At 36.4% G+C, this 19,706-nt stretch overlaps 1 protein-coding gene and 1 non-coding gene across 2 annotated transcripts; one reads left to right on the top strand and one right to left on the bottom strand.

The window, feature by feature from the left end:
- The first annotated feature begins 4,762 nt into the window (after nt 1-4,762).
- LOC109807150 (uncharacterized) lies at nt 4,763-7,300 on the top strand. Its single transcript, XM_083064717.1, has 3 exons — nt 4,763-5,471; nt 5,718-5,990; nt 6,078-7,300. The coding sequence occupies exons 1-3, from the start codon at nt 4,763-4,765 to the stop codon at nt 7,298-7,300; spliced, it is 2,205 nt and encodes a 734-aa protein (XP_082920843.1).
- On the bottom strand, nt 4,935-5,040 carry LOC145952936 (small nucleolar RNA R71). Its single transcript, XR_014430443.1, has one exon. It is a non-coding gene; the product is annotated as a small nucleolar RNA R71 (small nucleolar RNA).
- Nucleotides 7,301-19,706: the final 12,406 nt, after the last annotated feature.

Here is a 19,706-nt window from a genome sequence, read left to right as displayed (position 1 = left end):
TACATCCAATCCTCAATCAACCTAATTAAGATTTTCCATTAATCTTTAATGTCAGAAGTTTTACAATCACCATACCACATGAAATACACATTTACATTATTAAAAAAAACATTTCTTGAACCCCAAGAGGCACCTACTTGTAGCACCCACTATAAGATTCTCCCATCTTAAGAAACCTACTTAAGATAATAACTAGTATATAGGATTAAAGAACGGATTCACCTAATTTATGGAATAGATCAGAGAAGGTGAATTAACCATGTAGTTTAGCCTTTCACCCTATGAAGATGATGATCAACCCAATTCTTGAAAAAGCTTTGTTGAGCTTACCACAAAGGTCAAAGAACCTCTTATTGTAAAGAGAAATGTGTTATAGAGAGTTGTAGAGATGATGGGACATCTTGAAGACTCCTGAAGAATATTTTAGTTTTGATGATGTATTGTATTGAGTTGCGTAAGCCTATGAAAAAGGATAATGTATTGAATGTAATAGATATAGGCATGTGTGTGTTTGTTTATAATTGACGATGATGATGAATACTTAATCCAAGAACTAATGAAGCTTTTAAGAAACCAAGAACTTGATTACTTAGTATTTCCATGTATAAGCATAAATAATAGATTATGATGAAAAAGTAATTTACTATCAAGTGTTTAAACATAGAAATATGACTTGATTCAAACAACAGTTTTCAAGGTGACATTGTTAATCAATTACCATTCAGGGTAATAGATTACCAAGTCTATTACTGGAAAAGGATATTCAAATGTCATCTGCGTTAATAGATTACTAGAGCTGGTAATAGATTAAAACATAACCTCTTGCTTGAAACAAGGCTGAATAATCAATATTTTCATTGAGATAATTGATTACTAGAGGAGATAATTGATTACCACAAAATGAAATACAATTTTGAGTTTTGAGAAGCTCGGGATAATCGATTACCAAGTCCCATAATCGATTACCCTAACTCTTTATGTTAAAAATTCAATTTTCAGATGAACTGGTAATCAATTACCATATTAGGTAATAGATTACTTGGGCTATGATTGTTGGTCCCTGTTTACTAGAATCTAGGAGGATGGTTGAATAGATTTTATCCCAAGATGACTCTAATTTCGTAATTTCTTGATTATAGCGTACCAAGATATTCAAAACTCAACTGATGGAGCCTTGGTGTGCTTAGACTCCATGAAGAATCTGATTGTAGTTCCTTGAGGATCTTCAAGGATTAGATTCGGTCAAGAAGGAGTGAAATGATGAACAAGGTGAACCAAGCTTCTCAAGTAGAAGAAGCTTGTGCCTAGAACTATAAAGAGGAAAGCTTAAGGTGAGGTGGAGAAGTAACTCTCCTTGGTGACTCTGGTTTAGATTTCAATGAAGATAAAATTCTTATTCAATTCCAAAGTGATCCAAATTACACGGCCAAAGGAGATTTATAGGCTAAGGAAGAGTACTAGAGAAGCTAAGCTAACCTAAGGTTTAAATTAAACCATGGTATGGTTGATTTAAACCTTAAGCTCCAAATTTGAATTTTCAAATTCAAATTTGGTGCTAAGCCTCCTAGAAACCTTGAAATCCTATGTCCTACTCTCATTTGAATGTGATTTAGTTCTCATTTAGGAGTGAATTTCGATCATGTTAAGTCAAACGAAGCAATTTCCAGCGAGGTTTTGAACATGTAAAATATAATACATATTGTTATTACTAAACCATGTGTTAGTGTTTCAGATAAATATAAGAACAGGTAAAGCTAAAGCATGAAGCATGGACGAACAAAACAAAGGACCAAATAAACCAAGCCAAATGATAGATGGATCATGAAATGTGTGCTAGACGATAACGAACATCAGATGAAGATATGTCAAGAGCAACCCAGAGCGCAACATAAGAAATCAGATGCAAGGTCGAAACAAATAACAAAGAGGAGAAAAATTAGACCAAGACAAAAGTTGGCTTAGCACCAAATATACATAAGATGAAGCTCAATGGTCAACTACACAAAGGTCAACAAAATAAATATCAGTCGATGGATAACACAAGACAAAGAAATATTCCAAATGGAATTAAAGTCATTCATCTTCATGACTGATCAGACGAAATGAAAGTCAAAGTCTAACCCTTAGACGGAGACTTAAAATTTCAAATGCAAACGAAGGAAGTTGAAAAGCGTCTAAAGTCTACTATTCACAATGAGGAATATCACATATCGTCCATATTCACAAGAAGAGTACAAGAAGACATCAAGAATGTGATATGAAAGAGAAAACTAGAAGAGCGCGAATCCACAGTCAAAGTTGCGTGTGTCAGAGCAAGTACACCTACTTTTCAAAAAAAGACAACGCCTCTGTAGTTATACTGACCAAAAGAGAAAAGAAACACCTAGGTCATGATTGAAGTCAGACACAAAAGCGAATAAAATATTGAAGAAGACTTCACGTAACATAGATTTGGCAAGCAAACATTTAATGCAAGATCAAACACATTAAATGAAAAAGATTTGTGTAGCCATGAACGAACGACTATCTGCACCAACGGGTAGCTCTACCTCAACAAACACATTCAAATTCAAACAACAGGCAGATTTATCACAAGGCTATAAATATCAAGACCAGAGAAGAGAAGCAACAAATAATAAGCAAAAGAAAGCATCAAAACGAACTTACATCTCTTCTTGTTTAGATTTGAATATCTGTGTAAAACTAAGATAGTTTATCTCAGTGAATGTAGAAACTACCCCATCCTCTCTACGACAGTTATATACACACTCTAAACACATATCCTTATAAAACTAAGGTTGAATACCTTAGTGTTGAGTGTCTTTTATTCATATATTCACTCAACTTTTGGCACTCTTTTTGGATGAATTGTAAATATAGTTATGCTAATTTACTCTTTAAAATTAATTTTAGAAGATAGAAGAGTAGTAGAAGAGTTAATGTTGATTTTCTCTCTTAATTGCAGCAAAAAAATTGAGGAAAAGAATTTTGTAGTCATAGCTCTGGTTCTGCAGCTATAGCTGTGGAAATCTGGAAGGAAATTCTAGAGGTCAGAAAGTTGCAGCCATAGCTGTGGTTCTGCAGCCATAGCTGTGGAAACCTGCAGTGCAAATTGGGACTCCAGAGAGTTACAGCCATAGCTGTAGATCCACAGCTAGAGCGGTGAGGCATTGGAGATCAAGAAAAGTCACAGAAACTCACAGCCATAGCTGTGGTTCCATAGCTGGAGCGTCAGAAATTACTTAACCATGAAGGAGTCTCCACAGCTATAGCGCTGGTTCCACAGCTACAGTTGTGGGCTTAAAGTGTGCAACTTCTCCCCTGTTTTGAAGCCAATATAAAAGGGGAAAACAGAGAAAAAGAGGGGATCACGAAAATTACATAGAAAAACAGGGGAGAAACACGTGAAGAGGGAAGAACGAATGGAGAACAAAGATTTGGAAGCTGAATCCTTTGGGAACGAAGATCAACTCCATTTCTTCATCCTTTACTTTGTAATTTCTTCTTTTCACTCTTAGATCTTGTAATGGCCATGTATGGCTAAACTCATTGAGGATTGGTTGGATGTAACTACTAACTCTTCTTCTTCTTAAATATATGCATTTTGATCTCATTATTTGTGCATTGATTCTTCTCTTAATGCTTATATCAGCTTGATCACCCGTTGTATGATTTTTAGTTTTTGAATCCAGTTGGAAAACGTTTTTGAAAACCCGAACTGAATCTTGCACCTAATTATTTCTTGTTCTAGGAATAGACTTGATTTGGTTAGTCACATTGTTCAAGTTATTGTTCTTAATGCGAAGTGTTAAACTCAAACATAGAGGAATCATGTTTTGAGCTTAATGACTTTAGGATTCAACCTTGAGGAATCTTGTTGGATTATTTAATGAACGTGGAAATAATGGAATTAGAATCGCATGTATTTTAAGAAGATCTATGAGTTAGCAAGTGCTTTTGAACCAATCCTTGTCTCTTAACCATTGTCTTTACTACTTTTATTTTATTGTGTTGTTTTACTCCATCTTTACCCATTTGCAATTTTAACATCATTCTCATTTAAATCATCAGAGCAAGAATTACTAAACACTCAAATCCCTGAGGACGATATTTGAATACTACTTCGAAACTTGGTTCACTTGCCAAGTGGTGGGTTTGCGAAAATCCTCATTAAGTTTCTGGCGCCGTTGCCGGGGATTTGGTGCTATTTAGTAATTCTTAATCTTGTGATTTTGTAATTGTGTAAATAATTCATTTTGTGAATATTTATAATATATAGAGATATTTGTCTTGTTGTGTTTTGTGGACTCACCTTGCTGTGCAGACTTCTTAAAAATGTATGCGAGGGAAAACTCCAGCCGAAGAATTGCATTTTGACCCTGAAATTGAAAGAACGGAAAGGAGGAACAATAGTAGAACAAGAAGGCTTAGACAGTTAGAGAGAATCCAAAAACAACAACAAGATCTTCTAAGTTCTTCTTCTTCATCAAATCAACCACACCTCAAAATAGAAATGGATGAAGAAGGAACAGGCACTCATAATGGTGGACATGGACCAGCCAGGCCTCCTAGAAGGACCCTAGGTGATTATGCACAACAACGTGGTCCTAGGCATTTCTCTAGCATTGCAGCTCCAAATACTTCTAGAGCAATGGAGATGAAGCCTGTTTTCCTCACTTTGGTTAGCTCACAACAATTTGTTGGCCTTGATCATGAGGACCCATACTCACACCTTTCAAATTTCTATGAGCTATGTTGAACAATGGGAATTCCTGAAGGTGATGAGGAAGTTGTATACTTGAGGTTGTTTCCATTTTCTCTAATAGGAAAAGCTAAAGTATGGTTACAATCTCACCCAAATCAAAGTTTGACAAGCTGGGGTGATGTGGAAAACAAGTTTGTGAATAGATTCTATCCGTCATCCAAGTATATTAAGGCCAAATCCGAAATCACTACTTTCAGGAAAGGTGCAGATGAACCATTTTGTGAAGCCTGGGAGAGATTTAAGTCATTGCTTAGAAAATGTCCTAACCATGGGTTTGAAGATATAGCTCAACTCAATTTCTTTGTTAATGGAATCAAGCCTGAGGTGAAGATGTTATTAGATGCAGCAGCTGGTGGCACCATGATGACTGTAAGCCCAGAAGAAGCTACTCAAATTATAGAATCTTTGGCATCTTCTGATCACCAAGCAGAGCATGGGAGACACCAATCTCATAAAAGAGGGGTTCTTGATCTCAGTACTAATGATGCAATCCTTGCACAGAACAAGCTGCTGTCTCAACAGATTGAAGCATTGACTAAGCAGATGGCCAAAATTCCACAACAGCTTCATGTTATTGCTTCTTCTTCAACTCAATCACATTCTTCTTTAAAGTGTGATTTTTGTGGGGGAGATCATCCCAATGGTCATTGTTCTGAAACTTCAAATGAAGAAGAAGTCAACTATGTGGGCAACCAACAGAAAGAAGGTAATTTTAATTCCCATAATTATAATACTAACAATTATATGCAGGGAAATCAAGGTTGGAGAAACAACAATAACAACCAAGGTTATTGATGGAGGAATGAAGCTGGGCCTTCCAATAGGCCACCACCACAATAACAACAGCAACATCAGCTTGCTTATCCCTCTATGCATGAAAGAACCAGTAAATTGGAGGAGACTCTGAACCAGTTCATGCAGGTATCTATGAACAACCAGAAAAACACTGAAGCTTCCATCAAGAATTTGGAGGTGCAGGTGGGTCAGCTAGCTAAACAATTAGCTGACATGTCTAAAGGCCCATTTTCAGCCAACACCAAGACCAACCCCAAGGAGTATTGCCAAGCCATAACAACAAGAAGTGGGAAGGTAGTTGGTAGTGATATTGGGGTGAGTGGTGACAATGAGGGTGCTGATAATAAGGAAGAAAATAGTAAACTAAAGGCGGTTGAGAAGGAGATTGAGAAGAATGAGGGAGAAAGCAATAAAAATGAGGGTGTAGATAGTGAGAAAATAAAAGAGAAGAATGGAGTAAAGAAGGAGAAAAATAAAAAGAAGGGCAAGGAAGTCATTTCCATTGTTCCTATTAAAGACTTACCTTACCCTCATTCCCCATCTAAGAAAGAGAAGGAAAGACAATTTGCAAGGTTTCTGGACATCATTAAGAAGCTTCAGATAAATATTCCCTTCACTGAAGCCATGGAACAAATGCCCACTTATGCTCGGTTCATGAAAGAATTATTAACTAAGAAGAGAAGAATTCTTGAAGAAGAGACTGTGGAGCTTGAGGCAGGATGCAGTGCTATTATACAGAAGTCTCTACCTCAAAAGTCCAGAGATCCAGGCAGTTTCACTCTCCCTGTATCAATTGGTAATCTATCAGTGGGTAAGGCACTTTTAGACCTTGGAGCCAGTATTAACTTGATTCCTTTATCCATGCTGAAGAAGATAGGAGAAGTGGAAGTGAGACCTACAAGAATGACCTTGCAGTTGGCAGACAGATCCACCAAGATTCCACATGGCATAGTGGAAGATATGATAGTGAAGGTTTATAAGTTCATGTTTTCAGTTGATTTCGTAGTCATGGATATGGAAGAGGATGTAGAAGTTCCTTTGATATTGGGCAGACCCTTTATGAAGAAAGCTCGAGTTATCATTGACATGGATGAAGGAAAGCTGAAGGTGAGGGTCCAAGATGAGGAAGTGAGTTTCAATGTATTTGAAACAACGAAGTTTCCAAAAGGCAACAAAGATTGCTTTAGAATTGATGTATTAGATGATGTGTACTTGGAAACTCAAAATGATTTCAAGAGCTCATCGCCACTAGAGAAGGCTTTGCCTATCTCTAACAAAGAATTGGAAAAGGTCATTGGTAAAGCTTGTCATCTGCCAGTGGGATTGGAACATAAATCATTTTGGGCTTTGAAGGCCTTAAATTATGATTTGAAGGAAGCAGGGGAGAAAAGAAAGCTTCAATTGCATGAATGGGAAGAAAGGAGATTGAAAGCTTATGAGTCCTCTAAGTCTTACAAGCACAAAGCCAAGATATACCATGACAAGAAGATTCTGAACAGGAACTTCCAACCTGGCCAGCAAGTATTACTGTTCAATTCCAGGTTGAAGCTTTTCCCTGGGAAGCTCAAATCCAAGTGGTCAGGTCCTTTTTCAATTAAATCTATCAAATCATATGGAGCAATTGAACTTGAGGATCCTGCTTCTGGAAGGACTTGGTTGGTTAATGGTCAGAGGCTCAAGCATTATTTGGGTGGTGAAGTTGAGAGATTCACTGCCAGCACACATTTGAAGGAGCCATGAACAATCTGAATTGTCAAGCTAAAGACACTAAATTAGCATGTTCTTGTTTTAATTTCTGTTTTAGATTCTTAAGTTTTAGTTTGAATAGTGAGTAGCTAAGAGTTTTTGTTCATAGATTGCTTGATTTCAGTGTAGATGTTGCTTGATGATTTGCATGTTGTGGAATGTGGTAACATTGCTGATTTAGTTTAGGTTATGTTGTGTTTTGTGTGTTAGGATATAAGAAGTTATTTTGATGCCCTCTTGTAGGTGGTGCAACTTTTGGGTTTTAAGTTTTGAGTATCATAATACTTAGTGTGTAATAGTAGAGATTGTGATGTGTTTGTTTTTGATGGCTAATTTCATGTTGATGTTGATGTTTAGTAGGTAATAATATTGCAGTATATTGGTACTATTGGAATCTTAAGACTAACTCAGCTTTATCCTTGGTTGTGAAGGCATTGGTAGTTGGTAGAAATGCTATGTAACAATGGACAGTTTGAGAATGTGAGGTACAATGAATCTGGTTTTCGTGTTTAAGAATTCAAGTTTTGTGCTTTAGCAATGAATGATATCTATATGTTCTCAATGGGATTTAAGAAGGAGTGATTTTCGGCTTAGAATTGCAATTCTAAGTCCCAGCGCTGCAGCTCTGAGGCCAACGCTTTAGCGCCAAGTCTCTGGAGCTCTCAATTAAGCTCAAAAAGTCCATAGCTGGGGCGCCAGGCTCCACAGCCATGGCGCTAAGTCTCTGTTTGAGCCCAATTGCATTTTGAAAGTCCACAGCTGAAGCCCCAGGACCACGACCATAGCGCCAACTCTCTGGTCCATCTTGTGATATGTTCCAAACCCAGCGCTCAAGCGCCAGGTTCCACAGCCATGGCGCCAACGCACTGTAATGCAAGAAAACTCCAGCGCTCAAGCGCTAACTTCCACAGCCTTGGCGCTAGGTCTCTGCCAAGTCTTTTCTATATGTTAAAAACCTCACAGCTCAAGCGCTAGGCTCACGGCTTTGGTGCTAACTCTCTATTGCATGTTGATATGTTGAAGTCTTGGCGCTGAAGCGTCAATCCCATGGCCTTAGCGCCAAGTTTCTGCCCTCTAACATAAATCCCAGCGCTGGGGCGCCAGGCTTCACGGCCATAGCGCCAAGTTTCTGGCGCCAATTCTGAAACCTTGGTACTCAAAATCCATGATAAATGAAAGGTTCTAAGCATATTGGGTCAGTTTTAAAATTGAACCTCTCTCTCTCCACCTCTTCATTTCTCTTTTCTCCCACACACGAAACCCATTAATCTCCCCACTGTTCATCTTCCTCCTCACATTCTCTCTAGAAAGCTTCTAATTTGAGGCATCAAGATTCCCTTTTTCCTTAGTCATTCCACACTAAAACACCAAAGCACCCATCTTTTTGCTAGGATTTCAAGGTAAAGTCTTCATCTTTCTTCCTTCTTCCAATGCTCTTCGTGTTTGTGAGTTTTTCATTTCCTTGAACCTTTTTCATAATCTCTCATCATTTTTGAATTTTTTTTTTGATTGGCTTGGAAGTACACAAGTGTGAAAAGCATAAATTTGGATGTTTGAGTCTTCAATGTAACACATGCATGAGCTTTCATATTTTGTGCTTGCTTTGTGTTTGACGAAATGCTTGAATGAGAAGGGTTTTCAATTTGAATGCCAAATGCACACTATTCTTTTACTGTCATGAACTTTAACCCTTGAATGAACAAGAATGCATGTGCATGTTGTTTTTCTTATCAACTTTTATATTGTGCTTGATTAAAGGTTTCATGAACTGTTCTTCTCACATGAACAACGTGCACATCCCTCATACATATTCGTCATTTCTGGGTTCTTTGATCATCATGAAAATACAAGGTGGAATTGATTTTCTTCTGGGATTGAAAAGTTTGAATTTTGGGATGTTAAATGCTCCATCTTGCACATGCATGACCAACTTCCATCTTTGCCTGTTGTGCTTGACAAAATGCCTAAGTAAAAAAAAATTGATCTCATTTTTCAATCAAAATAACCTTTGTGGTGGGTTGATCATAGAAACAATGTTGTACTAGTAAGGTTTCTCATTTGAGCAATTGGCACATTGGGTTCTAGAGAAACTCTTCCAAACAACAATTTTGGGGCTTTCAGTGTGTTGCATGTGTTGTGCGTGAATGAACATGTTGGTAAATTTCATGCATGCATTGTATACAATTTTAGAGCTAAATGAAATGTGTTGAGCCTCATGTACTGGAATGTAGAATTTTCTGATTCATTTGTGTACTAACTTGGTTGCAAGAATGGTTTTAATTTTTCAGATGGTTCGTTCAAGAGGGGGAGGTTCAGGCAAAAGCTCTAGAGCCACTCATGAGATCCCAGCAGATAAAAAAAGAAAGAAAGTGGCCACTTCCTCCCCAACCCCATCAGTAGCACCTTCTGAGGACGAAGAAGCACCACCCTCACCTCAGCCACCCAGAAATTTCGCTTTCCTTCCAAGCCGATTTCGCACCAGACACAAGCAACAGAGATTTTTGGATTTGGAAAGCCGCCAAATTATAGTTGAGCGTCCAGTGATTGAAGTGCTTCCTTTAATAGATTTCACGCATGAATACAGAAGGAGGAATTGGACCAGGATTGGCGAGCCAGAAGACAAATACAATGAAAGCATCATTCGAGAGTTCTATGCTAATGCCTTTCCTATCCGACCTGATTGCAAGGATAGAATCTCGTGGGTGAGAGGTAAAACCATTCCTTATGATCCAGTGGCCATTAACACCTTCTTGCAAACTGAGTATACCATCCCAGAACAAGATGATTATAGGAAACTCATGAAAACCGCAATGGATGAGGAGATGTCTACTTTGATGCTTGAGACTCTAAGCCTTCCAGGTAGCCAATATCAAACAGGCACGAAGAGCCAACCCACCCACATTCTTCGAGCTGATTTGAAATCACTTGTGCATTTATGGCAGGCCGTCCTCTACAGCAATGTCGTCCTATTCACACACACTTCTGACATTACCATCTCCAAGGCAAAGTTGATTTTTTGTATATTGCTACAGAAGGATGTGGACATAGCGACTTTAATATCAAATGAAATTCATGCTATTGTCCTTTCTAAACCTTCTAAGTCTGGTGCTGTCAGACCCCTAGCTTTCCCTGGATTGATTACAGGCTTATGCAAAGCCAAAGGAGTGGTGATTCCTCAGCCGTTGGTCCCAATTAGGAGGACGATAGATCATGTGTTTGTCAACGCTCGCTGCTATAACCCACGTGAGTTTCCTCGGGCATCTCGCAGATCACGCCCACCACCTACCCAATCTCCACCACCAGTTACCTCACCTCCAGTTCTGCCAACTGGTCCCTTCGATTTGTCTACCATGCAGGCTTGTATGATGCAACACTTTCAGCACATGGAGGATGAGCACCAATTGGAAATGGCTCATCTTCGCCATGTCCAACTTCAACAAGCCGCTAATCATCGAGGGCAAGTGGCTTTGCACTCTTATTTTTACCATTACACTTTAAATCAGGCCAGTACCGGTGGAAGCTTATATCCTTGGCCTACACCAGAGCAATTTCAAGATGCTATTCTTTGACTTGGGGACAATCTTGTCTTTTCAGGAGGAGATGGTGAGCCTGAGCAGCCTCATGTAGGTGAACAAGGACAGAGGTCTGATGCTGAAGTTGAAGAAGAAGGAACTGATGGAGGAGAGGACAATGAAGAAGGAGTTGAGGATGAAGGGTCACTGTCACCCACTTTTTGAGCCATTTTCTGAGGAAGCAGAGTTTTACTTTAAATTCATGCAATTTTAAATTTCTGTCAATTTAAATTTCAGTTATTTACATTTCTGTTAATTGTGTAAACTGTTTGGTGATTTGCTTGTTTTGGGTTAGATGCTTAAACTTCTGGTGTTTTGGTTGAATGTTATACTTGGTGTTTTGGTTGAATGTCATATTTGGTGGTGCAATTGCTAATGTTTGAATTTGGGATACTAATTGTTTTGTTTAGAGTTTTCACCTTAGTTACTCTGAGAGCAGTAGTGTGAATATAAAAAAAATGTGTAAATAGATATTTATAATTATATATATATAGATATTTTTTGGGAAAAATTGAAAATCATTCTTGGGAGGTAGTAAATGAGATGGCTTTTAGATCAACAAAAAGTGAAAACACATCTTTTGATTCACCTTGAAATGGTTTGTTTTGAGACTTGCTTTGAGGTTGTACTCATCCATTTTGCTTGATCATGAAGTTGTGAGATATCTGATTAGCATGGCATGAAAGATCAGTAATTGAACATTTAGCCAAGCTGGTGAGTGAGAGAAACTAAACAGGGCATAGATCATATCATATATACTTTTACTTTGAGAGCCATCATCATAATATATGTGTTTGCATTGGTTGAATCTTGAATGATTGTTCTTGTGAGAAAGTTTTGGATAGGATCAAGGCATTCCCTTGTAAATAACTAAAATCTTTTTAAGCCTAGAGCCAAACAGCCAGCCATAATTGAATCCATCCTTTAAAACCTGTTTGAGCCTTAACCTTCAAATCACCTTAAACCTTGCCCAAATACCAACTCATCACCCTGACCAAACTCTTGAGAGTAAATGAAAATGAATTGGGGATTAAGTTGGGGTAGTTGGTAAGAATTGCCAAGTGGAAAGAAAATGGAGAAAGTAAGCCAATGCAAGTTGAATGGAAGAGTCACCCCTCCATCATTTTTCTCTGTTCACATTCAAGTGTGCTTGTTATTTTCATTCTGTCATTAATTTGATCTAAAAAAAAAATTCAAATCAAATCAAATCAAGAGCAAAATAAACAAGCACCTGTATAAATAGTCTTAAAAGAGAGAGGGGTCTCTTGAAATCTAGGCAAAGAATCTTAAGGAAAGAGGGTGTGTAATTAGAGGAAGAAGTTGGGTTGAGAGATTTGGTTGGAGTTGAATATTTAGAGTGAGCAAGATGGAGTGTTTGGTTCATGTTCATTTTACTCTCTTGAGTTTAAACCCTGTTAATCTGAAAAACCACATTCCTTTGTTAACCAAGCCTCAGTCAACCCTCAACCTTCAAAAAAAAAAAGTCCTTGTGATCCTTAATTTTTTCTCAAAGAGTAGTACTGAAGAGATGATATCAATGCTTATGTTCATAGAAATGATGATTGGAATTGAGAGAAACACTCACCTTGGAGAGCCATTATTGAGAGAGTATGTTCAAATATTGGTTTGTAATGTTCATGCTATGATTTGCCTTATAATTTTTATGGTTGAGCAGGATTGTTGTTGTGGGCACCTCAGTGAGTAGGAAATTGGTTTGTGATGGTGAATTGATTGAGTGTTTACCTATTGTTGATACAGAAGAAATCTCATGGTAGGAAGTGACTTTTTTTTTTGGTTTTTGATTGGTATCTTGTTGGGGATCAACAAGAGATTAAGTTGGGGTACTTGTTGAGTGTCTTTTATTCATATATTCACTCAACTTTTGGCACTCTTTTTGGATGAATTGTAAATATAGTTATGCTAATTTACTCTTTAAAAGTTATTTTAGAAGATAGAAGAGTAGTAGAAGAGTTAATGTTGATTTTCTCTCTTAACTGCAGCAAAAAAATTGAGGAAAAGAATTCTGCAGCCATAGCTCTGGTTCTGCAGCTATAGTTGTGGAAATCTGGAAGGAAATTCTAGAGGTCAGAGAGTTGCAGCCATGGCTGTGGTTCTGCAGCCATAGCTGTGGAAACCTGCAGTGCAAATTGGGACTCCAGCGAGTTACAGCCATAACTGTAGATCCACAACTAGAGCGGTGAGGCATTGGAGATCAAGAAAAGTCACAGAAACTCACAACCATAGCTGTGGTTCCATAGCTGGAGCGTCAGAAATTACTTAACCATAAAGGAGTCTCCACAGCTATAGCGTTGGTTCCACAGCTACAACTGTGGGCTTAAAGTGTGCAACTTCTGCCCTGTTTTGAAGCTAATATAAAAGGAGAAAACAGAGAAAAAGAGGGGATCACGAAAATTACAGAGAAAAACAAGGGAGAAGCACGTGAAGAGGGAAGAACGAAGGGAGAACAAAGATTTGGAAGTTGAATCCTTTGGGAACGAAGATCAACTCCATTTCTTCATCCTTTACTTTGTAATTTCTTCTTTTCACTCTTAGATCTTGTAATGGCCATGTGTGGCTAAACTCATTGAGGATTGGTTGGATGTAACTACTAACTCTTCTTCTTCTTAAATATATGCATTTTGATCTCATTATTTGTGCATTGATTCTTCTCTTAATGCTTATATCGGCTTGATCACCCGTTGTATGATTTTTGGTTTTTGAATCCAGTTGGAAAACGTTTTTGAAAACCCGAACTGAACCTTGCACCTAATTATTTCTTGTTCTAGGAATAGACTTGATTTGGTTAGTCACATTGTTCAAGTTATTGTTCTTAATGCGAAGTGTTAAACTCAAACATAGAGGAATCATGTTTTGAGCTTAATGACTTTAGGATTCAACCTTGAGGAATCTTGTTGGATTATTTAATGAACGTGGAAATAATGGAATTAGAATCGCATGTATTTTAAGAAGATCTATGAGTTAGCAAGTGCTTCTGAACCAATCCTTGTCTCTTAACCATTGTCTTTACTACTTTTATTTTATTGTGTTGTTTTACTCCATCTTTACCCATTTGCAATTTTAACATCATTCTCATTTAAATCATCAGAGCAAGAATTACTAAACACTCAAATCCCTGAGGACGATATTTGAATACTACTTCGAAACTTGGTTCACTTGCCAAGTGGTGGGTTTGCGAAAATCCTCATCACTTAGCGAGTGTAGAAACCATACTATCCTCTTTGTGAGAGTCACATACACACTCAAAAGCATCCATTGTTTGTAAAGCCTGAAGAGGCTAGTGAAAGAATACTTGAAGAAACAGAAGTGGTTTAACAATACTAGCGTCGACAAGTGAAGTTGACGAACCAGGAGTGGTTGAGAATACTTGGAGAACCATAAGTGGTTTAGAATACTAGCGTCAACAAGTGAAGTTGACGAACCAGAAGTGGTTAAAAATACTTGTAATCCATTGTGATTAGTGGAAGCCTTTAGTTGAAGGAGACTGGACGTAGCTCAGGATGAGTGAACCAGTATAAAACTCTGTGCATTGTTTATTTGTTTCACAAATGCAATTTTATTTATATTGACATATCACACTGAAAAATTTCGTCTACTACTTATTTTCTAAACGATATTCAGACAAAATTACATTTGTTTGACTTAAGAAACTATTTTCGAGTAGACGATAGATCTTCAGACACAGAGTTTCTTTTAACCAATCCTGCACAGTCTCTAAGTGCTTGAAATCTCATTTTCAGACAGAAAAAAGTCCCCTTGCGAAAATGTTTTCAAAATCCTTCGTTCACACACATTCAACCCCCTTTTTGTGTGTTTTTCGCTAACTTCAGGTCACACCATGTGCATGACGCACATGGGTCCAAACTCACCCTAAATGTAAGACTAAATTACATTTAAATGTAGATGCACATGTAATTAGCTTAACCTAAGCATCTCAAATCCAAAAATACATGGACAAGCCAAAACCCTACACTACATAGCCTAAACCTAATCTAAATGGGCTTTCAATGTATAGCCCAACTAAATAGAACTATGGGCTTTTCTTGAGAATTGGGAACGACCCATTTTGGATCAGTCTATTAAGAGTAAAATTTGAATCTGGAATGGCCCATTCTAGAATCAAAACGGGCCATTCTGGATTTGAATTTTACTCATGACAACCTGTGTCAAAATGACCCGTTCTAGACTAGGAATGGCCTATTCCGACATAGGATTTATATGTTAAGTCAGACGAAGAAACTCCCAACAAGGTTTTGAGTGAGACAAATATAATACATGTTGTTATCACTAACAAGTGCGTTAGTATTTCAGAAAAGCATAAATACAGGTAAAATGAAGAACAAGACTAAAACTGGTTAAGCAACAGATGAAGTCTATACAAGATATCAGATTAAGATTAACCAGCATCAGATGATACAAGACAACAAACAAAAGCTTCAAAATTGAGTCAAGGGAAAGCACATCACAAATACCCAGAGAAAACTGGTCAATGAATTAGAAGAAAGTCAACCTCGTATCAAATGAAGGATAATACAGACTAATAAGCATTCTAGACGAAAATGAAAGTCTGTCCATATGAAGATTGACCAGATGAGAAGAAAAGTCACACAACAATATCAAATACTCAAACGAAGTTCAAGTCTTGAGTCACACATGGACTATCAGACAAAGACGTAGTCTGACATGCAAGAAAGAGAAGAATCAAGCTATTACCGTCTATGCTCACAAAAAAGCACATGAAGTTATCAAAATTGTGAGAAAAGAAGAAGAGAGAAGAAAAGAAAACTTAAACGTCAAATGATGAGTGTGTAAAAAAAAAGACACCCGTTTTTCAGAAAAACACAAATTCCTTGCAGTTACATGACCGGAAAAAGACAAGAAGCTTCTAGGTCAGAGTAAAAATCAGAAAATTGCATATTCAGAAAACACGCAATGTCTATGAACAGGAAGCAACATTTAATGCAAGATCAAATGCATTAAATAAAGAATCGAACTAGTCTCGAACAACAATATTAGCTTCAATGGACATATGCAACGGACAGATTCTACAAGACTATATATATGCCATAACCTCAAATCGGGAAAAGCTGGCGTTGCCCTGGGCTATGACTTAATCGTAAGAATGGTTAAAGAGAGATCAAGCCCAAGAAACAGAGAAATCAGAGATTGATTCTTCATAGTCAAATCTACAATGTATCATTGTATTCATCTCTGTAGTCTAAGGTGCTCCTAGTGTATCTTAGGAAAGAGACCTTAGTGAGTGTTGTAATCTTATGTATCCTCTTTATAAAGAGTAACCCACACACTCAGAATCTCTATAGGACTAAGGTAGTGAAACCTTAGTGAGTGTAGAAACATATGTATCCTCTCTATAAGAGTAACCCATACACTCAAACCAAACCTGTCTAGCTAATATTGTAAAGCCTAAAGAGGCTAGGGAAAGAATACTTGTAAAGCCTGGAGAGGCTAGTCAAAGAATACTCACTACTAGCCAGAAGTGGCTAATAAGAACGTACTAGCATTGACGAGTGAAGCCGACGGGCCAGGAGGTGGTCGATAATACTCACTACTAGTTAGATGTGGCTGATAAGAAAATACTAGCACTAGTAAGTGAAGCTAGCAGGCCAGAAGTGGTTGAGAATAATTGGGGAACCAAAAGTGGTTTAAGAATACTAGAGCTGGTGAGTGAAGCTATTCAACCAGGAGTGGTTGAGAATACTTGTGACTAGGAGTGGCCATGACCTGGGTGGTCTAGAATTCTCGTGAGCAGAAGTGGTCGTGACCTAGGTGGTCTAGAATACTCGTGACCAGGAGTGGTCGTGAGTTGGGTGGTCTATAATACTCATTGTACTTCATTTCATATCTAATGGAACCCTTCAGTTGAAGGAGACTGGACGTAGCTTAGTTGAGCAAACCAATATAAAAATGATTGCAATGTTCCATTTATATTTCAGACGCAAACTCCTCTTAATTGACAAGTCATGTTGAAAAACTTCGTCTACTGTCTATTCTTCATTAAAACCATTTATCAGACGGAGACGCGAATCTTGCTTAACAAACATATTACACTGAAAAATTTTATCTACTATCTTTCTTTAAATGAAACTATCTTGTAAAGGAAAATGCAAGAACTTTAATCATTATTGTTATATGAAACATTTTCCTTCAGTAGACGATAAATCCTTCATATGCAATGACCTTGTGTTAAGCAAATTCTGCATAATCGTCATGTATCTAAAAGTGCATTGGACGAAGAACATTATTCTTGCGAAAATGGTTAAAATTCCTTCAATAGGTCAAGAATTCTTCCATAATATTTCTCAAAATCCGCCTTGACCTCTCTTGACATTAGGACACTCAAGCTATTAACTCTTGGCATTGCATAATTTAGAATATTCACTTTCCTCAATAGTTCATGCATGCTACTATCTATGCCTTCCATATCTAAAGAAAATGAATAATTGATTACTTACTAACCTAGGAGAAATGCATGACATGTGATTTTCTGCCTAAGCATTGTCATATTTTAGCTAGGGGTTATGATGCATGATTTTTTTTTGCTAATTTTTTTAAATAACTAACCTATATGATGCTTTTTTGATTAAAGTATATATAAGGGTATTAGTTTTTTTGTTAGTATTTATTTGATACTTTATTTTAAATGTTTACTGAGAATTGTTTAAGCTTTGATATTCTGATTATTTAATTAGAATTTTTTGGAGCTCTAATATTGTGTTTTGCTTCGATACATGGTTTTGAATGTTTGACAAGAATTTTTCAAGCTTTTATACTCTATCTTGAATGATTTGATATTTTCATACTATGATTCATCACCTATGTTTTCAGGAGGAGTCTGTTGGTCCCTGTTTACTAAAATCTAGAAGGGGGTTGAATAGATTCTATCCTAAGATGACTCTATTTTTGAAATTTCTTGATTATAGCATATCAAGATATTCAAACTCAACCTTTAATCAATTTGATTTAACAAATTATAGCAGATTACAAGATACAATACCAATATATCAGAATTTCAATGTTTAATGCAGCAAATCAGTCACTTGTAATCAAGATTGATTTTATATTACCAACATATCTCATATCTCATAAATCCTTGAATTCTTTAATCAAATTCATAACAATATCATTAAAGAGATAAGGGAAAGAAGAAAAAAACACATAAATTTATACCGGTCCAGTCATCCACTTGATTATGTGTTACAAGAACAATCTTGATTTTCAATCAAACTTTCTCATACGATTTTTCTTCAAAATCTTAGGTATATAATTTACATCGGTCTTACAGAACTTTTTTTTTTTTTTTAAATCAAAGTATGATTTCGCTATTAAAAATACTTTCAGCTTTGTAATCGAAACCTTTTTGAAAAAAATGAAAATTTATTTCGCCTTATCAAAAGAAAATCTCTTTCAAAAATAAAACAAGATTGAATTTTTTAAAGTATGTTTTTCACCATCAAAAAGGGGGAGATTGTTAAGTCAAAAGACGTTCTTGGATCCCTTAAGTTTTAATGATAACAAACAAAAGATTTTCTCTTAAACTAAATGAATTATTTGCAAAATATTCTATGTTAGACGAAGTGTAAAATATATATCGTCTATAAGATGAAGAGAATTAGACGAAACATATAGTTTGTCTCATTATGCATTAAACATATACTTTTAGGTGAGACTAACAATAAATTTCATTAAATAATTTATTCCATAATAGATCGAACAAGAAAGAAATCTTAAACTCTCAAAATCTGTTAAAGAAGGAAAAGTCAAAGTGTCCGTCATAAACAAAATGCAAAATTTCAAAAATCACAAAAAAAAGCAGAAAAAGGCTTTACAAGAACTACTCTGGGGTCAAGTAAATTCTGTTGTGCATGTTTAATTCTCTTAAAGATTTTTAAACACCAATTCAACTCCCTCCACCTTCCCCATGTGTTCTTGGTGAGCCTTGAGATTAAAAAAGTTCAAAGATTTAGTGGTCTAGCTCAATTTGTATGGAACATGAGTCTTGTAAACCACATTAGTACTTTGCTTAATTCCTACAGGTAAATATATGTAGTAAACATAGATGCATTTAAAATCATAACATTAATTTAAGAGTCACATTAATACTTTGCTTAATTCCTATGGATAAATATATGTAATAAACATACATGCATTTAAAATCATAACATTAATTTAAGGGTTTGACACTTGGTGTAAATAGTCTCACACTTAGCGTCAAGAGGTCAAAGAATAAGAGTTTCTTTCTAAATTAACACCAATTATCTCTTGCTATGCATTAAGAGAATAAAGAATAAGTGTAGCTTTATAATGCTCCCATGATTAATACCAAAAATAAACATTTGTTATTGTACTATTCAAGCCTTTAATCAATCGACATGGCTGACTTAGACACTGTGACTTTGTTGATTGAGCAAAGTGAGTACTTAGACTCTTTGCGGCTTTGACACTTAAACCTAAAGGACTGTGTATCATTTGGATCTCTAGTCGATCAACCTAGGCACCATAAATTAAAGCCAAATGTCATTAAAACAAAATGACCTAAACATAAATGTCGACACTCATATGATTATGACCATAAAATGTCAAGAATTGTAAGACTATTAATAGTAACAAGGATACAATGAAATGCACATGATTATGACAAAAATAAGAGATTCATGCCTAAAATACATTGAAATATGTGAGATTATGACAAAAATAAGAGATTATATACTTTTAAATACTTCGATATTTGATAACAACTTATATTTTTTAGTGAGTTTTCCATGTCAGAAGAATTACATTTAAGTTAAATT

The sequence above is a fragment of the Cajanus cajan genome, chromosome 10, assembly GCF_000230855.2.
Source record: "Cajanus cajan strain Asha chromosome 10, NIPB_CcT2T_4, whole genome shotgun sequence".
Classification (NCBI taxonomy): Eukaryota; Viridiplantae; Streptophyta; class Magnoliopsida; order Fabales; family Fabaceae; genus Cajanus; species Cajanus cajan.
Note: the sequence above shows the minus strand (reverse complement) of the source record. Positions and strands in the feature narration are given on the sequence as shown.